At 51.7% G+C, this 19,662-nt stretch overlaps 1 protein-coding gene across 6 annotated transcripts in view; it reads left to right on the top strand.

Annotated features, from left to right (window-relative positions):
• The window catches only part of FOXP4 (forkhead box P4), a 142,193-nt gene that overhangs the window by 105,684 nt on the left and 16,847 nt on the right, over positions 1 to 19,662 (top strand). For all 6 annotated transcript variants that reach the window (XM_073319692.1, XM_073319691.1, XM_073319690.1 and 3 more), the window contains 5 exons: positions 2,539 to 2,626; positions 5,826 to 5,909; positions 7,351 to 7,552; positions 7,655 to 7,731; positions 9,197 to 9,298. In XM_073319692.1, the coding sequence (XP_073175793.1) occupies positions 2,539 to 2,626; positions 5,826 to 5,909; positions 7,351 to 7,552; positions 7,655 to 7,731; positions 9,197 to 9,298 (553 nt within the window). The remainder of the gene's footprint in view (positions 1 to 2,538; positions 2,627 to 5,825; positions 5,910 to 7,350; positions 7,553 to 7,654; positions 7,732 to 9,196; positions 9,299 to 19,662) is intronic.

Below are 19,662 nucleotides of genomic sequence, written 5' to 3'. Positions count from 1 at the left end.
GGGCCACACCGCCCTAGATGGAAGATCAGTGCGAGGCCAGGTGACTTACTTATTTCTGATCTGATTGACCTGCCCCTAAAGGGACTTTTTAAAGTCATGGATCGATAAAAGAAATGCCAAACGTCACCCTTATAAAGTAAAATCCCAGGTACTAGAGAGCAGGGTTTTCCCGTCACTTGCCCTCTTAGGTCACATTACAGCAGCAGGACAATTACACTGCAAGTTGGAGCTCGGGTGACCGTGGGCCAGATCCTCAGCTGGTACCAGTAAGCCCATTGAGCTAGGCTGGCTTGACACCTTCTGAGGATCCCGCCCCGTTGGTACCGTGTGTGATGGGAGCAGAGGAACGATCCAGAGCATGTGGAAGGGGAAGAGCAAGGGATGGAACTGACTGATCAGGGAGACTGGAGAGAGAGAGAGAGATCAAAGGGGGACAAATGGGGCAGGAGTGGGGAGTGTGCAGCACAGCGTCTCTGGGGAGCGTGGGACACGCGAATTCTAGCTTTGATATTGCTGTCGGCTTGTCAGCAGCAGCTGCCCCCGGCCCAGGGAACTCGGTTTCCCAACGCCGCAGCATCCAGGAGCGCAGGCTCTCTACTGTTTTGTTGCATGGCTCTGGTTGACCGTCGAGGGAGAGGTTTGATAGCAGGGATCTGTCGAGTGGCAGGGTCGAGGGAGAGAGAGAACAGAGGCCGAAGAGCGGCATGGCTCGAGGTGAAGGGAAAAGAGGGGGACGCAGAGCTCAGAAAAAGGGGAGAGGAGACACCAATGGCAGGCTGCTGACAGTGCAGAGCGCTCGCCGCACGGGGCTGAGGAGGCTCGCTCTCTCTGCTCGTTTAGTTAGCAGAGCTGATGGGGATCCGCATGTTGTGTTTCTTTACCAAATCCCCTCACCTGCAGCTGAGTCTGAAACGAGGGGTTCCCACATTTGCAAGGCCTAGGGCTGCTTTAGACAGCACCATCGTGGCAGGTGTATTTAAAACATCAAAACGTAATGCAGCCCTAATGTTTTCTTGCACCTTGAATTCACCCTGGCAGAGAATTATCCCTGCTCGTTCGGCGCTCACCAGCACACTGAGCCAGCTTTCCTCGTGTGCCTCAGTTGGAGGGAGAGGCAGGACTTGGGCTGCATTGTCAGGCTCAGAAGGCCATGCTTTGAGCACCCGGGGTTTAGCAAGATGAGGCCTGGAGGAGAGATGTGTCAGAGCTGTGTAGGGCAGGATTGATTCCTAGTCTGAGAGGCAGGGAAGAGCAAAGCATTCCCCTATTCCAGGGAGAGCCCATAGCCCAGCACCTCTCACTGAGCTATCTCCACTCTCCCTGGGTTCCAGATCCGGGGGTTTCTCTGCCTGTCCTGACATGCCTGTCTGTGCTCCTGGCTGGGATCTCCATGTGGTTGAGGGAGGAGATTTCCTGGCTGGCAGGGAGCACTCAACCTGGAATCATGACTAAGACTGATCCCGTATGTTCTTCCGTGAAAGCGAGCATGGGCCATTTTGATGCCATACACGTTTCCCAACAAGGGACTTTGTAAGGAGAAGGCTCCGCAGCCAAAGGTGGCCATGAGGTTTTTGTTTTGATGGCAGAGAGAGAGGAAGGGGAGGGCCTTGTGGGTAAGGCATGGGACCTTGAGTCAGGAGCCCTGGGTTCTAGTCCCAGCTCTGCCGTTGACCTGGCTATATCCCCTCCTTGGTCTCTGTTTCCCCATCTGTAAAATGGGGATGATAATATTTACTTGCCTGGGGGAGTTTGAAAGGCTTCATGCATGAATGTTCATGAGGCACTGAGAGTCTAGGATGCAGAGCACCTCATAAACGCCACCTCCTGCCTTTGGGGAGTTCCTTATGGAATGCAAATGAATCCCCACGAGGCTGCCTGTGTCTGCCTAGAAACCTGCTCCTCGGGGGCAGTCGGTCTTTCCAGGTACATCCTGGAAATGGGATTCTCCAGCTGAGCTTAAGGAGCCAACGGTTGTACCATACGCGCACCTCCCCTGGGGCTTGGCTTGCAGGCTCACCCTCCACAGGTACCAACTGTTTGTTTTGGATTTCAATGGACTCTCTGTGGCAAACTACAGCTGAGGTGATCCAAGTGCTGTTGGGGAAGGGGCTGCAAGACCGTGTGATCCAGGGGATAGGGCCCTGGTCTAGGAGGTAGAAGACCTGCTGTTCTCTTCTTGGCTCTGCCAACGACCCGCTGTGTGACCTTGGCCAAGTCACTTTGCCGCTCTGTGGCTCAGTTTCCCCTCCCATGCTTTGTCTTATCTGTTTAAATTGCAAACTCATCAGGGCAGGGACTGTCTTGTAATGTAACGAGCAGATTGGGGCCTGCAGTGCTCCTGTAATACAGATAAGAGGTACTTGCAGGCTGTAGGTAGGTGCGGATTTAGTTGGGGATTGGTCCTGCTTTGAGCAGGGGGTTGGACTAGATGACCTCCTGAGGTCCCTTCCAACCCTGATATTCTATGACATGGGCCAGTAGGAGGTGCTGTGTTTCATGGCGGGCTCTGGGATATAAAATCCATCCTTCTCTGTCTAGACACCTCAATACAGAACACGCACTTGATGACCGAAGCACGGCCCAGTGTCGAGTTCAAATGCAAGTGGTGCAGCAGCTGGAAATACAGGTAGGTGCAAACCAAAGAGACTTGAAGGGTGGTGTTGAGTCAAACTCTTTACTTGCCCTGGATATAAATGGCAGAATTAAACTGTTCTCCATCGGGAGGGAATAGCTGGGTCTAGGGTGACCAGATGTCCCGATTTTATAGGGACAGTCCCAATATTTGGGGCTGTGACTTACAGAGAGCCAGGAAACGTGATCTTTGACAAATTATTGTCGGGCACAGATGAGCAGATCTAGGAGGTCTTGGCCACAACAACGTGCAATCTTCTATAGCTGCCTTTAGGGCAGAAAAATAGTTGTCAATTGCACCTGAAAATTAGGCACACATTTTGCCATGCAGTCGCACACCTATCTTAAGGAGAAGGGCCCTGTCCCAAAACCAGGTGCGGGTGGGCGGGCAGCAGGGGAAGGACTCAACCCCTCAAACCTTGGTAGATGACACATTCATGTACATATGAAACAACACATCGAATGGCTTGATCAAAAAAGAGAGACTCTCACTGTAACTAACATAAGGCACGGAGGCTGGGTATTTCAAGTGGAAATCCAGTGGAAGATGGATTGCACCTGATTTCCGCAGACTTCTCTGAACATTTCAGCCAGGATGCTGCATGTCCTGTGCGTTTGCTTCTATAGCATGTGGGGGTTTGACACTGGCACAGTGGAACCAGTGTGTTGTGTGTGCTTGTGTTGCTATCTATGGCACCATGTGTACATGAATGTTGCGTAACGGTTGCAACCCGTGGGACTAGTGCAATATTCTGTATCCGACTCTAGAGCCAAATCCTAGTCGTCCTGAAGCCAGGAGAGCTGGTTGGTGCTCAGCACTTCCAAATATCAGGCCGTGTGTTAGGTGCCTGAATGCAGACTTCGGAGCTCACCTGTCAGGCCCCTGTTTGTGGAAATCTTGACCTTGATTTATCCTGTGCGTTTCATACAAGCTGACTCCCCCCTCCAGAAGTGCCTTATGTAATTAGTTAACAAAAGAGGGCGATTCAGAAGAAATGTAGGCTTTCCGCTGAGGTTTGCGAAGCGATCGAGGCTCAAGGCAAGAGAGAGACAGGGGAGCTGTTGCAAGCAGCAGCTGCGGAAGGCTTTCATTAGCGCAGGCAAGTTCGGGTAAAGGGACAGGGTGGTGCCAGGTGGGCGAGGGGAGGAGGAGATAATCTATGAGAACTGCCTATGCGGAGTATTTTAATGACGTGTCTATACGGCACGTAGGCGACGGTCTCCACATCTCTCGCACGCGTGCTGAATGCAAAGATGCCTGGTGCGTGTGACCGTGGGTAGGAACTGTAGTGCCGTGTGACACGTGTGCATCCATTGCACGGGGGGGTGTGCACGCATGTTGCCATTTTATTTACAGTTTCTCCCATGGGCTTCTCTGCCTGCCCTTTCCTGGGAAATACCAGCCCTGGAGCTTGTGTGACAGACTCCGGGGGTACTCTTGTTATCCAGGTTGCCTTGGCTGCTAGTTCACACCTGTGCTGGGGGGGCAGCAGAGGAGGCTCTGCTCGAGGAGGGAGTGGGCTAGCTGGTGTAATGCAGAGTGCTGGCAGGAGTTAAAGCAACGTAGGATGAAGCTGATGGCGGGGAGGGGACGAGGGAGGGAAAGGGGTGGACATTTTAAAAAAAAAAAAATTAGAGAAAAAAACTCCCTGGAGCACTGGTTGGAAAGTGAAGTTGAGATTCTAAAGCCACCTGAGTCAAACCGTGTGATTCCATCCTGTTCCCAAACGCTCACTAAAGCAAGAGGTTGAAAGCAATTACTGGAACTTGGAGAGGGGAGGGAGGAGGTGGGGTGGGGGAAAAAAAAACCTGAAGGGATAGCAGAAAGCTCTGTGCGCGAAGAGGAGAAGCTGCCACCAGAGCTACCAATTATAAAGTTTTCAGCACGGCGCTCCCGCTGTGTCGGCTGAGAGAGTGTCTGCATCAGGAGGGGAGATCTGTCAGCTCTAATGAGAGCGTCGGAGCCGCTCAAACTTCCAGCCAACTCTGCTCCGGCTGCTGCTTTTAACTCCTTCCTTCCCTGGCTTCCCGCTCCACTCCCAGCGAAGGATCCTCCTCAGCAGGGGCGGGGGGGGGGAGGTAGCCTCTTTGGGTGCCTCCTGGATTGCAAGCGGGGCCCAAAGTTTGAGGGGATGTGGCGGAAAGGGAAGGTGACATGTAGAGAGATGGTGTCAGGTCCCATTGCCTCTCCACAGCTCAAAATCTCTCCTGGTGCCACAGCGAATATTTCACCCTTCCCCGCACTCTGAAAAACAAACATACACAATTAAAGCAATGTTGCACCAGTGGGCGGATGGGTGGGCAGGTAGGTAGGGGAAAATGGGAAGGAGTGTGGTGGGGGTGGGAATAGAGAGGTAGGATCTGATGCACTGACACTGGGCAGGGGAAATACAGGCTCACTGGTAGGGAACAGAGTGGGTGGACGGGAGAGGCTGATGATGGGAAGGAGAGAGCGAGAAGATGGATGGGGAGAAGTGGACTAGGCCCTCAGGTGGAGGAGGGAGGCATGAATACGGAGCGGAGTGACAGCCACCTGGGAAACGTGGAGAGACAGCCCCAGAGAACAGAGGAGTGGGAGAAGGGAAGGAGTTTGGCGGGTGGGAGGGGATGGTGGATGGATAGGAGAGAAGATGTGTGGATGGATCTACATCTAAAGAGGCATGGAATTACTCTATTTTGCAATAGATTTTTCATCCCAGCACCTAGAGCGACGCCCGTCCAGCCAGAGGGCCGGGGCCGCTGCCTTCCTGTGCAGCCAGAGGCGTGGGCATGGCAGGCAGACACTCCAGCAGCCGTCAGCACACATCCGGGTCTTCATCCCCAATAGGAAAAGGCAGCTCTTTAGGGGGCCAGGGAAGCGATCCCATGGCCAAGTGCATGGCTTTCAGGAATGTTCGGTGTTACTGGGAAGATGCTAGCGGGGGGTGTAGACCACAGCACCGGCAGCCTCTCGCCATGGGAGAAGAAGAAAGGCCCCGGGATGGAAGAGAACAGCCCTGCTCTGTCACATAGCAGCACTCAGGGAACGTTGGCCAGACAGTGCCAGGCATGTGGGGGCCAAGCAACGGATGAGAGAGGAAGCTTGCAGCAGAAGCGCATTTCAGCGAGCGCTCCCTGGGAAGCTGGGCGCTAGAGAGCCCTGGGAGTTACCCTGCAGCAACAAGTAACCTCTTCCCTCCTGCTTCGCCCCACAGCTGGCGAAAGAAAGCGAGCGTCTCCAGGCAATGATGGCCCACCTCCATATGAGACCTTCGGAGCCGAAGCCTTTCAGTCAACCTGTAAGCACCAGCCTGCCTTCTCCATCTGTCGCTCATCCCCTCGAGTTTCCTTCTTCTCAGTGCCTCCATCCCTGTCCCATCTGTCCACCCATCCCCGTCCAGCTCTTCCAAAGCCCATTCCCAATGTCTTATCGCCACTTTCCTCTCTCGCTTCGCCCAGGGGTTTGAGCCAAGCCGTGCAGACCATGTCCCTGTTAGTGGCATGGTGGCAGTCCAAACTGGGCAGGGTCAAGGACATACTCAGTGTCTCAAGCCTGGTTATGATGTCCTTGGAGCAATGATCCCCGAGTGATCCGCTTCTGGTGATCTTTGCCCTAGAGGGCCTGGGCTTGGTTCTGGTCCATGCTGCTCCCTGTACTAGCCATCCAATGCTTTACCAGGGCATAGCTCATGAAAAGCCCAGGTGCTGACGTCCTCTGTGTTAAGGAGGCTCTGGGGAATGCTGGCCTCCCCCCAGCCTGCTCCCTCCTGCTTGGTGCCATCACCCCGTGCTCCTGAGGAGTTTATTCGTTGGAAGGGTGGCTTTTCTCTCTCTCTGTTGGTCGCCTGTTCTCCCTATACTTTCATGGCTTCATCCCCCCAGGTCCTTCTGCTCCTGTTCAGTAGTGAACCTGGCTAGGGGCATGAGCAAACATGTCCCCATCAGTGCCCTGTCCCCGTTAAAAAGCTCACTGAACAAAATTCCAGGCCAGAAATCGGGATCATTGCACCTATCCCCCGCAAACCATACGCAGTGCCCTTAATATCTTGGTACCTGATCCCTCGCCAGCTCCTAGCTCAGCCCTCACAAGGGTCTGGGGAGTACCCGGGTCAGACACCCCTAAGGAACCCCTGCGTGCTGCAGAGAGTAAGTCCTGATGACTCTGCAGTCGTGTTTCCTCCTGAGTTGCCCCCGTGTGACGTTCTAGCGGTGCCCTCTCTAAGGTGAGCTGTAACGCCAAGGGTTTGACACCGATCACGTTGCGGTGATTACTCCTGAATTCCACCTGCTGTTTCCGTGAGAGGCAGGAGTCTCTGCTTCCTGTGCATAATGCTTCACTTCCTGTCCTGTTCAGCGGCTGCCCACAGTCTCAACTCAGAGCTGGCTGCATTTCGGCGGGGGGTGAAGTGGTCCCTGGGTATAGTTGGTATGTTGGCTTGCAAAGTGCTTTGGGATTAAGACACTTGGGGTTGGATCCAAGTCGCACTGAAGCCCATGGGGACCTTTCCAGTGACTGCGATGGGAGCTGGGTCAGGCCCTCATGGAGCTGCAATGTGTTGATAGCAGAGTTTTCCTGTAGCTGGTTTGATCCATGAGATTCTCCTTTAGTGCCCATTCCCCTGGGTAAGAGGGCCCTGTGCGCCCTCCCGTCAGCGTGGAACCGAATCGCTCTCCCTACCTAAGACCATCTCCACGTCCGTTCCCAACTGCTCTCAATTTCTTCCACCCCTGTCTGTGCAGCTGAACCTGGTCTCAAGCGCCACCCTCTCCAAGAGCACTTCAGATACCTTTCCAGATGGCTTACCTCATCCCCCCACCTCCGCCACCGCCCCCATCACTCCCTTGCGGCAGGGCCCATCCGTCATCAGCTCCTCCACCTTACAGACCATGGGGGCCATTCGCAGGAGAAACCCTGAAAAATTCTGTCCCCCAATATCTTCAGGTAAGAGCAGCAGTGGGTGGGTCATTGATGCTCATGTGGTATGAGTTACTAGATTCGGTTCCTTCATATTCTCTCTCTCTCTCTCTCTCCCCCCCTCTCCAGAACTTGCACAGAATCATGAGTTTTACAAAAACACAGACGTCCGGCCGCCCTTCACATACGCCTCACTCATCCGGCAGGTGAGGAACCCCCTCCAGCTCCGGGGAGCTGTGAAGGCAGCTATGTCCTGATGTGGTAGGCTGTTTGTGATTAGGGCTGAGAACTGGGAGGCAGGACTCCAGGTTCCATCCCCAGCTCTGCCACTGACTCACTTTGTGATCTCCGTGGCCCTCATTAGCAAATCGGGACAACAAACTCCACAGGGGAGCATGGAGAGGGTTAATTCCTTAGGGGCCAGATCCTCAGCTTATGTAAATTGGTGTAGCTCCATTGCTCTGGTTGTCTCCAGATGACTTGGAGATCCTCAGGGAAAAGGCACTTCAGTCGTGTAAGTTGTTCATAGTAATATTTATTTCACAAAAATGATGAGGGTGCATTTAAAGACCTGCCTCTGCGAAGTGAGTTCCCATTGGGTGGATATCTGCCTCACCAACACCACTGGGCACTGGTTGCCCGCTTTTACTGAGAGTCTCATCAGAGAGGCCCAAGAACTGGTCCATGAAGGTGGTGATCCTCTCTTCATCTATAGTGTTGATCCATCCTGATGCAGTGTGGGAGGGGGGCCGGCCTTGCCTGTGCTATACTTGTTCTGTGGATAATTGGGGAACCCCAGTCTCCAGGGTCATCAGCCATCACCACGGACTCCACACCTTAAAATCCAGGAGAGATGGGGCATAGAGGGACTCAGCATCCCTGCCAGTAGCTCTGTGCTGTCTGGCCATTTGTGTAGCATTCAGAGCACAGATGCCACGGAGCAAATCCAAGGACAGGCTCTGGGGCTTTGGGTATAGTCTGTGCCACTCCGTTAGCTTCTCTCAACCCCTCTAGCCCCATGGATCAAATGTGTGAGCCTTTGATTTGCATATGCAAATATGCTAATGAAGAAATGCAAATCTGAGCACTCCTATTGTTCGCTCTTTCGCTCTGTGGGGATCTTCAGAAGCCCGTGCCTGACACAGACAAGGTTCGCTTAGAAGGGTGATTTCTGCCACTGTAACTCCATTTAGCTCTTTGGACAGCAAGATTAGCTGAGCTTTCTCTGAAGTTAGATAGTTGGTTCAGCACGTGTAACCTTTTGGCAGCACGGTCCAGTGGGTAGGGCATTGGGCTGGGAGTCAGGAGACCACCACTGAACTGCCGCACGCCCCGGACTTCAATAGCTCAGACATAGGTGAGAGGTTTATTGCAGGAGTAGGTGGGTGAGATTCTGTGGCCTGCGCTGTGCAGGAGGTCAGACAAGATGATCATAATGGTCCCTTCTGACCTTAATATCTATGAGTCTATAAGACGCTCCCTCTGCACCCGAACAGCAAGGTTTGCAGTGCTTGTGTGCTTTAAGATCTACGGGTGAGCCCCATCAACCTCTGGCTCTTCTACAGCTCACCCATTATTGCTGACAGGCACGATCAGTGATACAGACTCCTGGGATTGATGCTTTCTGAGTAATTGGTTTGGTTTTTTTGCCCCACCCACCCTGAATTCCAGGCTATCCTGGAGACCCCAGACAGGCAGCTAACGTTGAATGAAATCTACAACTGGTTCACGCGGATGTTTGCCTACTTCAGGAGGAACACAGCCACCTGGAAGGTAAAGCCCCACCTGGGATTTCATTCTTCACCCCCTCTCCATCGCTCGGAGCACTGGCAGTAAGTGGCAGGGTCTGCTGCCAGGGTGGCTTTTATTAGAGGTGGGCTCCAGATCACAGCTATGTAGGGCAGCTATGCATGCATCCTGGAGAAGTACTTTTCCCTCTGACTCTCGCCTATTGACATGGTACTTTGGCGGCTTCTTGACATTGGAATATGGGGACGTGGGGTTATTTGCTGCAGATTTTTAGCCAAGTCATACATCCGAGAATGGCCTTGAGCTGTCCCGAGTTGCACCGTCCTCAGCGAATCGCTGTCTGATAATGTTGTCCCGTTGCCTCGTGAGTCTTTCTTCATGGCCCCTCCAGTTGGTGGCATTTCTCACACTTAGTGGCGCCGTGTAAAGCCATGACACACACAGGTCCGTTGGTCTGAGACAGGTGCTGGGGGTGGCAGGAGTGAGTGGAAGGATGTTGTTGTGTTTCCCTGAGCAGTCGGAGCATGACTCTGGATGGGCACGATTCTCCTCACAGCACAAGGCCTGTGAGCCACAGAGGTCCCTCTGAAGTCCTAGGATGTAAGGGGTGCCCAGGAGCAAATGTCCCCTTGTTCCCCCGGGTTAATAGAGAAATTCCCATTTCCAAGTGTACTGGGATGTCACCGCTCGTCAGTGTTACAGGGCAAAACAGCCCTGCTGGACTTCCCAACTATGCTCCACCCCTGTGCATCCGTCATGCAGGCAAACACCCTATGTGCCAGAGAGATGGGCTCAACTCAGCAGCTGGCAGAGTTGGCTTTGCATCATCTGGCCTTGTATAAAGATGGAACTCTGTTGAACTACACCTGCTTTGTGGGCCGCTGGATGGTGTGTGCCAGGGTGCCCCTGGCGGGGGGAGGATTATGGGACTGGGGTGGCAGATTGCAGGGTTTCCGAAGGGGGTTACGGAGCAGCTAGTGTGCGAGCACCTAACTTACCTCTCTGTCTGTCTTAGGGCTTCCTGTAACGCCCATCTCTGTAGCATCTTGAGCGCTGTCGAACTGATCCCTAGGGGGATTGAGCACCTGTAGTTCTTAATGAAATCAGCAGGAGCCCCGAGTGCTTGGTTCCGCTGCAAAATCAAACTCTTCTTTTTTTTCTAAGCATTTATCTCTTTTCCCCCCCACCCCTTCCGCCCCAAGTGTCTTCAAACTCCAGGGAAGGTCAGATGTGAATGGCTGCTCACTAGGGTTTGTGCTCTCAGGTAGGGGCTGTTCAGTCCCCCAGGGCATCGTGCTGGAGTGAGCAGCTCCCTCAAAAAGGCTCAGGAACTAGGTCTTGAGCTAAACCTGTAGGTCTTGGGTACAGGAGAAGGGTATTAAAAAAAAGAAAAAAGGAAAAAAAAAAAAAGTGAGACGCTAGAAATAGAAAATAAGGTTAATGATAACCCGGGGGCTGGTGTCTCGCTGCACATAGGACGTCTCAGCCAGGCTGTAAAAGTCTCCAGAGCCGCCGCGGCTCTCGCTAGGATACCGATTCTCATCTGAGAGAATGAGGAGGAGGTTCTGTATGAGCTGGCTGCAGCCCGTCTTTCACCTTGGCAAAGAAGCGGGGAAACGTCGGGCTTGTTCTGAGAGAGGGTGGTGTTATGGGTCAGGCACCGGCATGGGGCTCTGGAGACCTGGCTTCAGCTCACAGCTCTACCACAGACTGGCTCCGTGACCTTGTGCAAGTCACTTCATCTTTCTTTGCCTCAGTGTCCCCTCTGTCAAGGGAGGCTACCAGTCCTTCCTCTCTCGCCCTGTTCAGACTGTAAGTTCTTTGGGGTGGAGGAGCTGTCTCTTACTGTGTATGGACAGTGTCTTGCACAGTGGAGTCCTGAAGTCAGTTAGGGCCGCTCGGCTTTCCTTCCCCGTTTGTTGGGATTCATGGCACCAGGACAAGACAGGGTTCCCCAGGCAAGGCAATGGAGCTGTGATCTCTACGTGCCATGGAAGTCAAATCTGCATAGAAGCCTAGACCCCCCAAAACCTGAGCTTCCAGATGCATGCAGGATTAACCCCGGGATGTCAGTAGATTTGCACCCACTTACCCCAGGCCTGAAGCTGGCCCCTTGGCCCTGCGGTTCGCCATGCACCTCCCCTCTGTTATTCAGGCTCCATTCCTTCTCAGTGCCTTTTCCATTCAACGGTTCAGGTCTAGATCTGGAGAGACCCTCACGGGGAGGCTGCAGGGAAAGACTGGGGGAGCGCCATCTCCGGTGGGGAAGGCACAGGGGTCGCGTTCCTGCTGCTGGGCACCACTGCTTTTCAGTCAGCCCCCACCCCCTCCACCTCATGATCCCATCCTCCAGACATGACATAATTCTGCCAGTGTCACAGGCAGCCCCTGATACAATCGCTCCCTCAGACGGGAAGCCAGAGTCATTGTGTAGCCTCAAACCCTAATAAGAGCTCGGCCCAGCCGGCTGCCTATTAACTGAACTGAGAGGAAGAGCGGGAGGTGGGATGAACTGAAGGGAATTGTCTCCAATGGAGTATGGAGTCCCTGACTCACCTGCAAGCTCCAGACTGTTCTTTATCATGTGTCTTGCGGTAGTGCTGCGAGATCCCGGCTAAATCAGAGCCTCCTTGTGCTTGGCGCTGTACATAGCCGTAGCACAAAGCCGCCCTTTCCCCCAAAGAGTTTACTATCCGAATACAATGGGGGAGACAGAAGCACAGAGGGGAAGAAGTGACTTGCCCGAGGTCACACAGCAGGTCAGCGGCAGAGCCAGGGATTGGACCTAGGTCTCCTGTCCTCTGCAGCAGCATTCCTCTCCGTGCACCTGACCCCGGGGCTGGTGGGGATAGTCACATTGCTCATGCCTAGTATTGCTAGTTCTTGTGCAACTGAGCGCTAGGAAGCTTTGGGCGCTGGAAGACCTCCCTGCACAAGCCTCAAAAGCCTGGTGAACCTCCATGTTCAGGGCTGTGGCTCTTTGGTTTTCACCCATCCACCCCGCATGGCCCTTTATGGCTTGATCCTTCTCTGCCCCTTCCCCCACTGATGGGCCTCATCCTCTTTTGGGTTGCTTTTATTATTACCATTGATCCCTTATATTATTTGTACCAGGACTTCCCTGTGCTAGGCTCTGTGTAACAAGGACAGTCCTGCCCCCAAAGAATTTACAACCCAAGTCAAATGTTCCTAATGGCATCCGATGCTAATGCTAATGGGGATGAGCAATTCTCCAAGCTGGCTTCTCTGTGCCCCGGACAGCATGGCCTTAAGCGGGCCTCAATTAGAGCAAAGCTCAGAAGGTTCGTTTCAGGTCAGTGCCCAGAAGTATAGGTGAATAATCCCAGCCTTGAATGACACCAGGTGGGGAATCGCTCAAGTAGGTGGTTCTTGTGCTGGGATTGGTATACCCCACTGGATCAGAAGTCCCATCAGAGTCGTCTCTCTTGCAGCTTTCATTGCTTCCAGCTCTGGAGCACAGAAGTTCAAGGGCTGCTGAGAGCGTAGGGGGTGGGAATATTACATTCAAAAGAAGGTTTGGCTGGTGGGGGTGAGGCTTCCTAATTGAGCCAACCCAGTTCACTCACCCTTAGTTGGCATGTGCCTCTTACAATGAATAGTTTGCTGCTGGTTGTACGGCTGGCTAGCGGTGGTTTGTATAGGAAGCCGTTCAAGGGTATAAGGAGAGAATGAATGGTCCAATGGTTAAAGCACTGGACGGGGATTCAGGAGACCTGGGTTCAGTTCCCAGCTCTGACACGGACTCCGTGTGACCTTGGGCATGTCAAGTAATCAGTTTGGGCCCCAGTTCCCCATCTGTAAAATGGGTTTAATAATCAATTCTTCATCTGCCTTGTGTTTCAGCTGGGAGCTGTCCAGGGCAGGGACTGTCCTGTACTATGGGTGTTTGCAGTGCCCAGCAAAATGGGACCCCATCTCAATTTGGAGCATCTAGGCACTGCCATAATGGGGGAAATTAATGAGAGAGACTTGTTCATGTTGCAGTAGAACAAGCACTCACTCAGTCAGTGTGTGGAGCCATCGCTTTGGTGTTCAAGTTCTCTGTTACTGTTCTCTAGAAACCCCCCTGTGTTGAAACCATAGTTTGTTTGTTTTCCTGGTATGTATGTATATGTATTACAACAAAATTCAACTCACTTTAACTCAAAGTAACATGGATCAAAGCACTTAGAGGGGCACTATGAATATAAAACTTAAAAGAAATATCTTTATCTGTGATTCAAATAACATCTTTTAGGATCACACTTTTTATACTAATGATGCATTCTTGAAGGTCTAATAAATGATTGCTAGATGTTTTAATCAACTATTATAGATTCCAACAGCTCAATAAGTCACTTATAACCATGGTGTATGACTAGAGTTTATCACAACGGGGTTTTTTCTCTGTGGAAAATTTTAACTTTTCATTGGAAAAAATTTTTTTGATTCTGAAATGCCACCACACCATCTCATGGGATTTGTAGTTCAAATGTCTCGTGCCCCCATTCTCCTCTATAAGCCAGGGTCCCTAGTTGAACTGCCTCTCCCATGATGCACTATTGCCTTCCCTCAGGGGCAAAGAAGGCTGTGCGTCATGGGAATTGCAAAACTGTGGTGTCATTTCTAAAGCAAAATATTTCAGTTTCTAGGCAGTTGGGTTTTTTTAAAATTCAAAATTGAATTTTCTGCAGAAAACTCTCTCTCTCTCTCTCTCAAAAATACTCAATTTTCCACTGGAGAACAGTTTCAACAGAAAACTTTCCACCAGCCCTGCTTATAACACCATCTGCTGACATGCTTCTAGCTGTCTAGAACATATATTACTCATGTCTATAACAGGCTTCTAACATCTATTATTAATCTTTTATAACTATTTATCTGTGCCTCATGAACAAAAATACCTTCCATCTTTCATACCATTCAGACAAAGTATTTTAATAGGCTCTCTCCCTTTCAACTATTTGTCCCACTTTACTTTTCATGCTCTCGGCTGGGATAGTGGAGAATAGTTTGGTTAATTTCACTTCCTGCCGTGTTTGTTTTTTATTTATCATCATCTATTGTCAAGGGAATCTCCCAGGCACATGTGCATATTATATATTTTTAAAAGTATGATTTCATACAAGTCAAACAAGTGTCATTTGATAGGGATTCCCCTCAATCCTGCCCCAATCTCTGGAACGAAAAGGGTTCACAGACGAATTAATGATACCCAAGAGATGAAACAGACTCCAAGGCAGCTGGCCAGTTGGCATGGACATCTGATCTTAGTCCATCACCAGATCAGTGACCAAGACCAGGGATGTTTCCATGCCATAGACCCAAGTCCCTTGAGCCTGATATCTGGCAACCTGAGGACATCAGGCAATACCAGAGGTGTGCACCAGATGACTTGGCACTAGCAAGATTAAAGGCCCCGTACCTTAGCTGGCATAGATCGGTGCGTCTCCACGGACTTCAGCAGAGCCAAGCTGATTTACATCAGGTGAGAATCTGGCCCACAAACTTCAAGACTAGAAGGGACCAATGTGATTGTCTAATCTGACCTCCCACCTAGCAGAGGTCATAGAATTTTACTGACAGAAAAAAGCTTGGAAGCCTTTCCCGTAAAGTTTTGTACATCTCTCTCGCTCGCTCGCTTTATTAAAAACAAATTGAAAGGCCAGGCCCAAAACTAGCTGACAAGCGTCCCCTTTCCCAAATTGCCTGCGCCTGGCTGACTCACTGTGAATAATGGTGTCCAGGCAGGGAAGGGAGAGCCTAGGTCCCCACGTGTGCGTGTCCTGCAGGATCACAGTTCAGCGTTCAGGGCATTGCGATGTCTCGGGCTGGCAAAGCAAATTTTCAGGGCCCTTCGCTGGGGCTGCGAGACCTGGGCTAAGCTGTCCTGAAATCTTCTGAGCTACCATTGACTGTTTTAGGCTGCGATGGTACATCACAAAGAGCTTGTTTCAACAATTAGTCCCCTTCACTCACTCTCGTATGCCTTTCAAGGGGCACAAGGGCTGGTGCTACCCTGCTCACTAGACTAGGGATTAGTGTTCCAGTTCTCCTTTGTTCAGACATCCCTATTCCTCATCTCTCCATCTGCACACACCTCACTCTCTCTTCCCCTTTGTTTCCTTTGTTATCACTTGAACTTTTCTCTGTTTTCTTCCCACTTCGTCTCACCCGCCTGCTTGTCAGGATCTGACAACCCGGAGAGGCCAGCCTGGTGCAGTAACATGGATTTAGAACCCACCCCCGTTGGAGATAAGGGGTTAGAAAGTTAATTTCTTCAGCTCAATTAGGCCTTTGTGCATGGCCAATCCGTCTCAGCCCTTGTGCAAGTGTACCAAGAACATAGCTCCCGGGGGGTGAGAGGAGAGGGGTATCCCCTCCTGTGGAAGGGAGAAAGTGGCCTGTAGAAATGTGCCCCCCTGTTTAGCCCGACCCTTTAATTCCCTTCCACTGCACAGAAGTGAGCTGTAGCATTAACCAGTGCTCTGGGTAAGAGGTCAGTTAAACAAGCCCGGGAAGGACTCCAGTCATTTGAACGGCTCCATGAGTTTCCTGCACCAGTCATCGACTCCCCCTGATGGCTCACGTGGAGCATTGCACTTGCAGGGGAACAGCTCTTTGCACGCCAGGCCAGCACAGTGCATGAGCACTTCTGCCAGCACTGCCCCGCACGGGTCGCATTGGGGATCTCACCCCCGCAGCGATCGCACCCTCAGAGCTGGCAGGTTTGTTTCTGGCTTGGGGGAACGCCACTTCCACACCCGTCGCTCTCATTAGAACCTGGCGCCGTTCACGGGGGGTGAATAATGGTTAGAACAAGGGACGGGGAGTCGGCACGTCTGGATTCCCCTCCTCACCCAGAGTCAGGAATAATGTCCAGGATTTAGAGGCTGGGAGTCGGAACACCCGGGTTCTATTCCTAACTCTGGGCGTGTTCTGTTTCTCCTGACTGCCTCAGTTTCCCCACCTGTAAAACAGAAACATTACAATTTAGCCGAACTGGCCAAAATTTTTCATTCTAAAACATTTGAGGATGGAAAAATCGCCTTTTCTCCTCCTCCCTCTCCCTTCTTCTCCCCCTTCAACCCCCCCCCCCCAATATTTTGCAGAAAACTGTTTTTTTCCCCTAAATTTGTAAATTTTTTATAGGGAAAAACTGAAATGTTCTAGTTTTGGAAGGGGGTCTCCACCCATCTCTTTTTCCTCCTCCTTTTTGCTGTCTTCCTTCTTCCATTTTGCCCCTGAAAAGAAGCGGGGCCAGAAGTGGGGGAGGGGGAAAAAGTCTTAGTCTTTAAAAGCAAAAAACTTGTTTTGGATGGGAAACATTATAATAAAAACCCTTACATTCCCCCCACCAACCAGCTCTGACATTTCACCTCTTCCCTAGAATCCCGGCTGATCAGCAGGTAGGAGGCGCTGGGCAAGCGCAAAGCGCGCAGAGAAGGAAGGAAGTGAGAGGCGAGGAAGGGGTAGTGGCGTGTTTCGGCGTGACGGTGCATGCAGCTGCAACAGCAGAGAAATCTCGAGCACGATGGGGTGGGGGCAGGGGTTGTGAGGGAAATCAGGGCCGGGGCATAAAGCAAACATCATTAGACAAGGCAAAGATGAGAGGCAAACAGAGCAGCCAAGCCTGGCACTAAATAAATACTCTGTCGAAATGCAAAAGCCACATCACAATAAGGCAAGGAGGCTGCCTGAGAGCAGAGGATCTGAGACGAGGCGGGAGAGACCTCCCCCCACGCCTCAAACAGCACCCCAACACCAGCCCGGCTAAGCAGGCGTGTGACCTTACCCCATGGTGGGTGCACTCGAAACACTGGGTGGTTTAACCTCTTCTGGGAGCCTGGACCTGGTAATGTCAGACCCCCCGCTAATAAACTGCCCAGGTTGGTTTTTATATCTCAACCTGGCTTTCCTCACCCATCCCAATGTCCATTTCACAAGAGAACCATTAAGACTCGGGGCCATGCACTTCCAAGGGGTTATTGCTCTCTTGGCCTGCAGTCCCACGTGTTATAACAGCCACAGTGGGTCCGTCTACACTACAGTCAGGATGCATGATTGCAGCATGTGTAGGCATCCCCGAGCTAGGTTTGGCTGAGCTATTTTGGTGGGCTAGCAGAGAAGCCACAGTGTCCTGTGCTAGGTCATATCGGTTGGGCTTGTACCCCGTGCCAGCGTCCGCAACACTGTACCTTCACTGCTATCTGTAGCGAGCGAGCTCGATCAAAGCTAGGTCAGATATGCCTCCGTGTGCTGCTGTGTAGACATCGCCTGTAAGAGCCCATTCAGGCAAGCCCTGCACTGGGCTGTGCCTTGAAATGCAGCTTTATAGGTGTTGGGATCTGGATCTTTGTCCAGTGGAAGACAAAAGGGAGCTCCAGCCATGAGTGGCACCTAGATAGACATGGTGGGCTTTCCGGTGAGAGAGGATCTACCTGTTCCTGGGTGGGCCACATCGTTCCTACCCGTGCAATGTTGCATTGAAGTGTCTTTGCATGCAAGTCACTGTCTAAGGAGCTGCTTCTGTTGAGAACCAGGCTGGTCTAGTGGTTAGGGCATTGGCCTGGGAATCCGGAAAGCTGGGTTCAGGGAGGAACTGTGTTTCACTGTGTGCGTTTTCGCTTAAAAAAACCAAACCACCCACGTCAGTGAATCTTAGAGCCCAGATCAGCTGATTCAGGCTTGTGCTCCAGTTTAGATGTACAGGCTCATGCTGGAGCCTGGGCTCTGAAATCTAGTGAGGGGGGGCGGGTGGGTCTGAGAGCCCAGACTTCAGCCCAAACCAGTCCTCTACCCTGCTATTTTTAGCCCGTAAGCGCGAGCCTCATGCGGCCAAATCAGTTGACCCAGGTTCTAAGACTTGCTGCTATGGGGTTTTTTTGTACATACCTTATATGTTTGTACAGCACCTAGCAGAATGGGCGGCCTAATCTCAGGTGGCATCCCTTGGCACCATTCGACTCTCAGCCCGTGATCTGGGTACTCCATTGATTTGCATGGATTTACATCTGCATCCCCCAGAGCAGAATTTCCTTTATGGAAAAGCCCCTGTTGAAGTCAATAGGGATGAATCCATGACGGGGTTCTATCCTAAAATCCCGCCGCACTGAATAGAGAATGTGATCCTATCTGGAGGTATTTTGAATTCTGTTGAATTCTACAGCAAGGAAGAGAATTCTCTGTTAAATTACATAGAATGGTTTTAAAAAAACAAAACAAAATTCTTTTATTTTCCATTCAATTCTTCAGCACTCTCTCCTGGCCTTCCGAATGATTTTGATTCATTTTCCTCCCACTTCGTGCCCCTATTAATATATACACACACACCCATGACAGCATTGTACAGTAACGGTGGGATTCTGCTTACATTTGGGTTCCTGAGTCATTACTGTACAGTGCCGGGGTATTATTTTTTAATAAGGGTTGTGGCCTTGCTGTGCGTCCCTCCTTTAATCTGGTCTTTGTTTGAAGGAGGAATCCCAAATACACACAGGAAGGGAGGAGGTGGGAGCTGTCCAGGAGATTTATTCATTCTGCTGTGTGCTAAAGGAAGAGCTCTGTTTGCTAGCCAGAGGGCACGGGTTGAAGGGTAGTGGGATCCAGTGTAGATCCCATCTGCCAGGTGACACCTTAAGGGAAAAAAATCCCGCTCCAAGCATCCAAACTCTTCTTCATCAAAGCCCCCCTGGTCAAAGTCTCTTTCAGGGGGACGTGCCACTGTACCGAAGAGCTGAGGGCGAGAGGTTCCCAAAGCGACGTCTTGGGGCTCCTGAACCAGTAGGGGGACCTTGGCTTGCCGCAGATCGAGCCCCTTGCTTGGTGTCTGTGGCAAAGGTCTCAAGTTCGGGGAAGGAACCCCAGTGAAAGAACCTCCCTCGTTTCCCCCCGCCCCCATTTGTTTCTAATGAGAATGGCAGAGCTTTTCTTTGCCAGTGGCCACGAGCTTGCTGCATGTGCCCCCTGTTTGTGGGAACAGCAATATGAGACCTGAGAGGCACCAGTGGGAACCCTCTCCCATGAGTGTTGGCACAGCTGCGGGAGGGGATGGGTTCGATTTCTCGTGCTGCCACAAGACTCCCTGTGTGACCTTGGACTAGTCACTTAGGCACTTCTGAATATTTTACCCAAAGTGACTTAGGAGCCTAAGCTGCACTTTCAAAAGTCGCCAAGAAACTTAAGTCCCACTAACTTTCTCCTAAGGCCCTAAGTCTGATTTTCCTAAGGAAACGGTTGCTGGCTTGTTAGGGGTACGTCTACACTGCACTTTAAAACCTGCAGCGGCAAGCCTCCGAGCCCAGGTCAACAAAGGACTGAAAACCAGCTGTGTAGACTCTTGTAACCCCTTCCAAGGCTTCAGAGGCCAAGCCCCACAGTCTGTACAG

Source organism: Lepidochelys kempii, chromosome 21, assembly GCF_965140265.1.
Source record: "Lepidochelys kempii isolate rLepKem1 chromosome 21, rLepKem1.hap2, whole genome shotgun sequence".
NCBI lineage: Eukaryota > Metazoa > Chordata > Testudines > Cheloniidae > Lepidochelys > Lepidochelys kempii.
The sequence above is the reverse complement of the archived record's forward strand: the minus strand, read 5'-3'. Positions and strand labels throughout refer to the sequence as shown.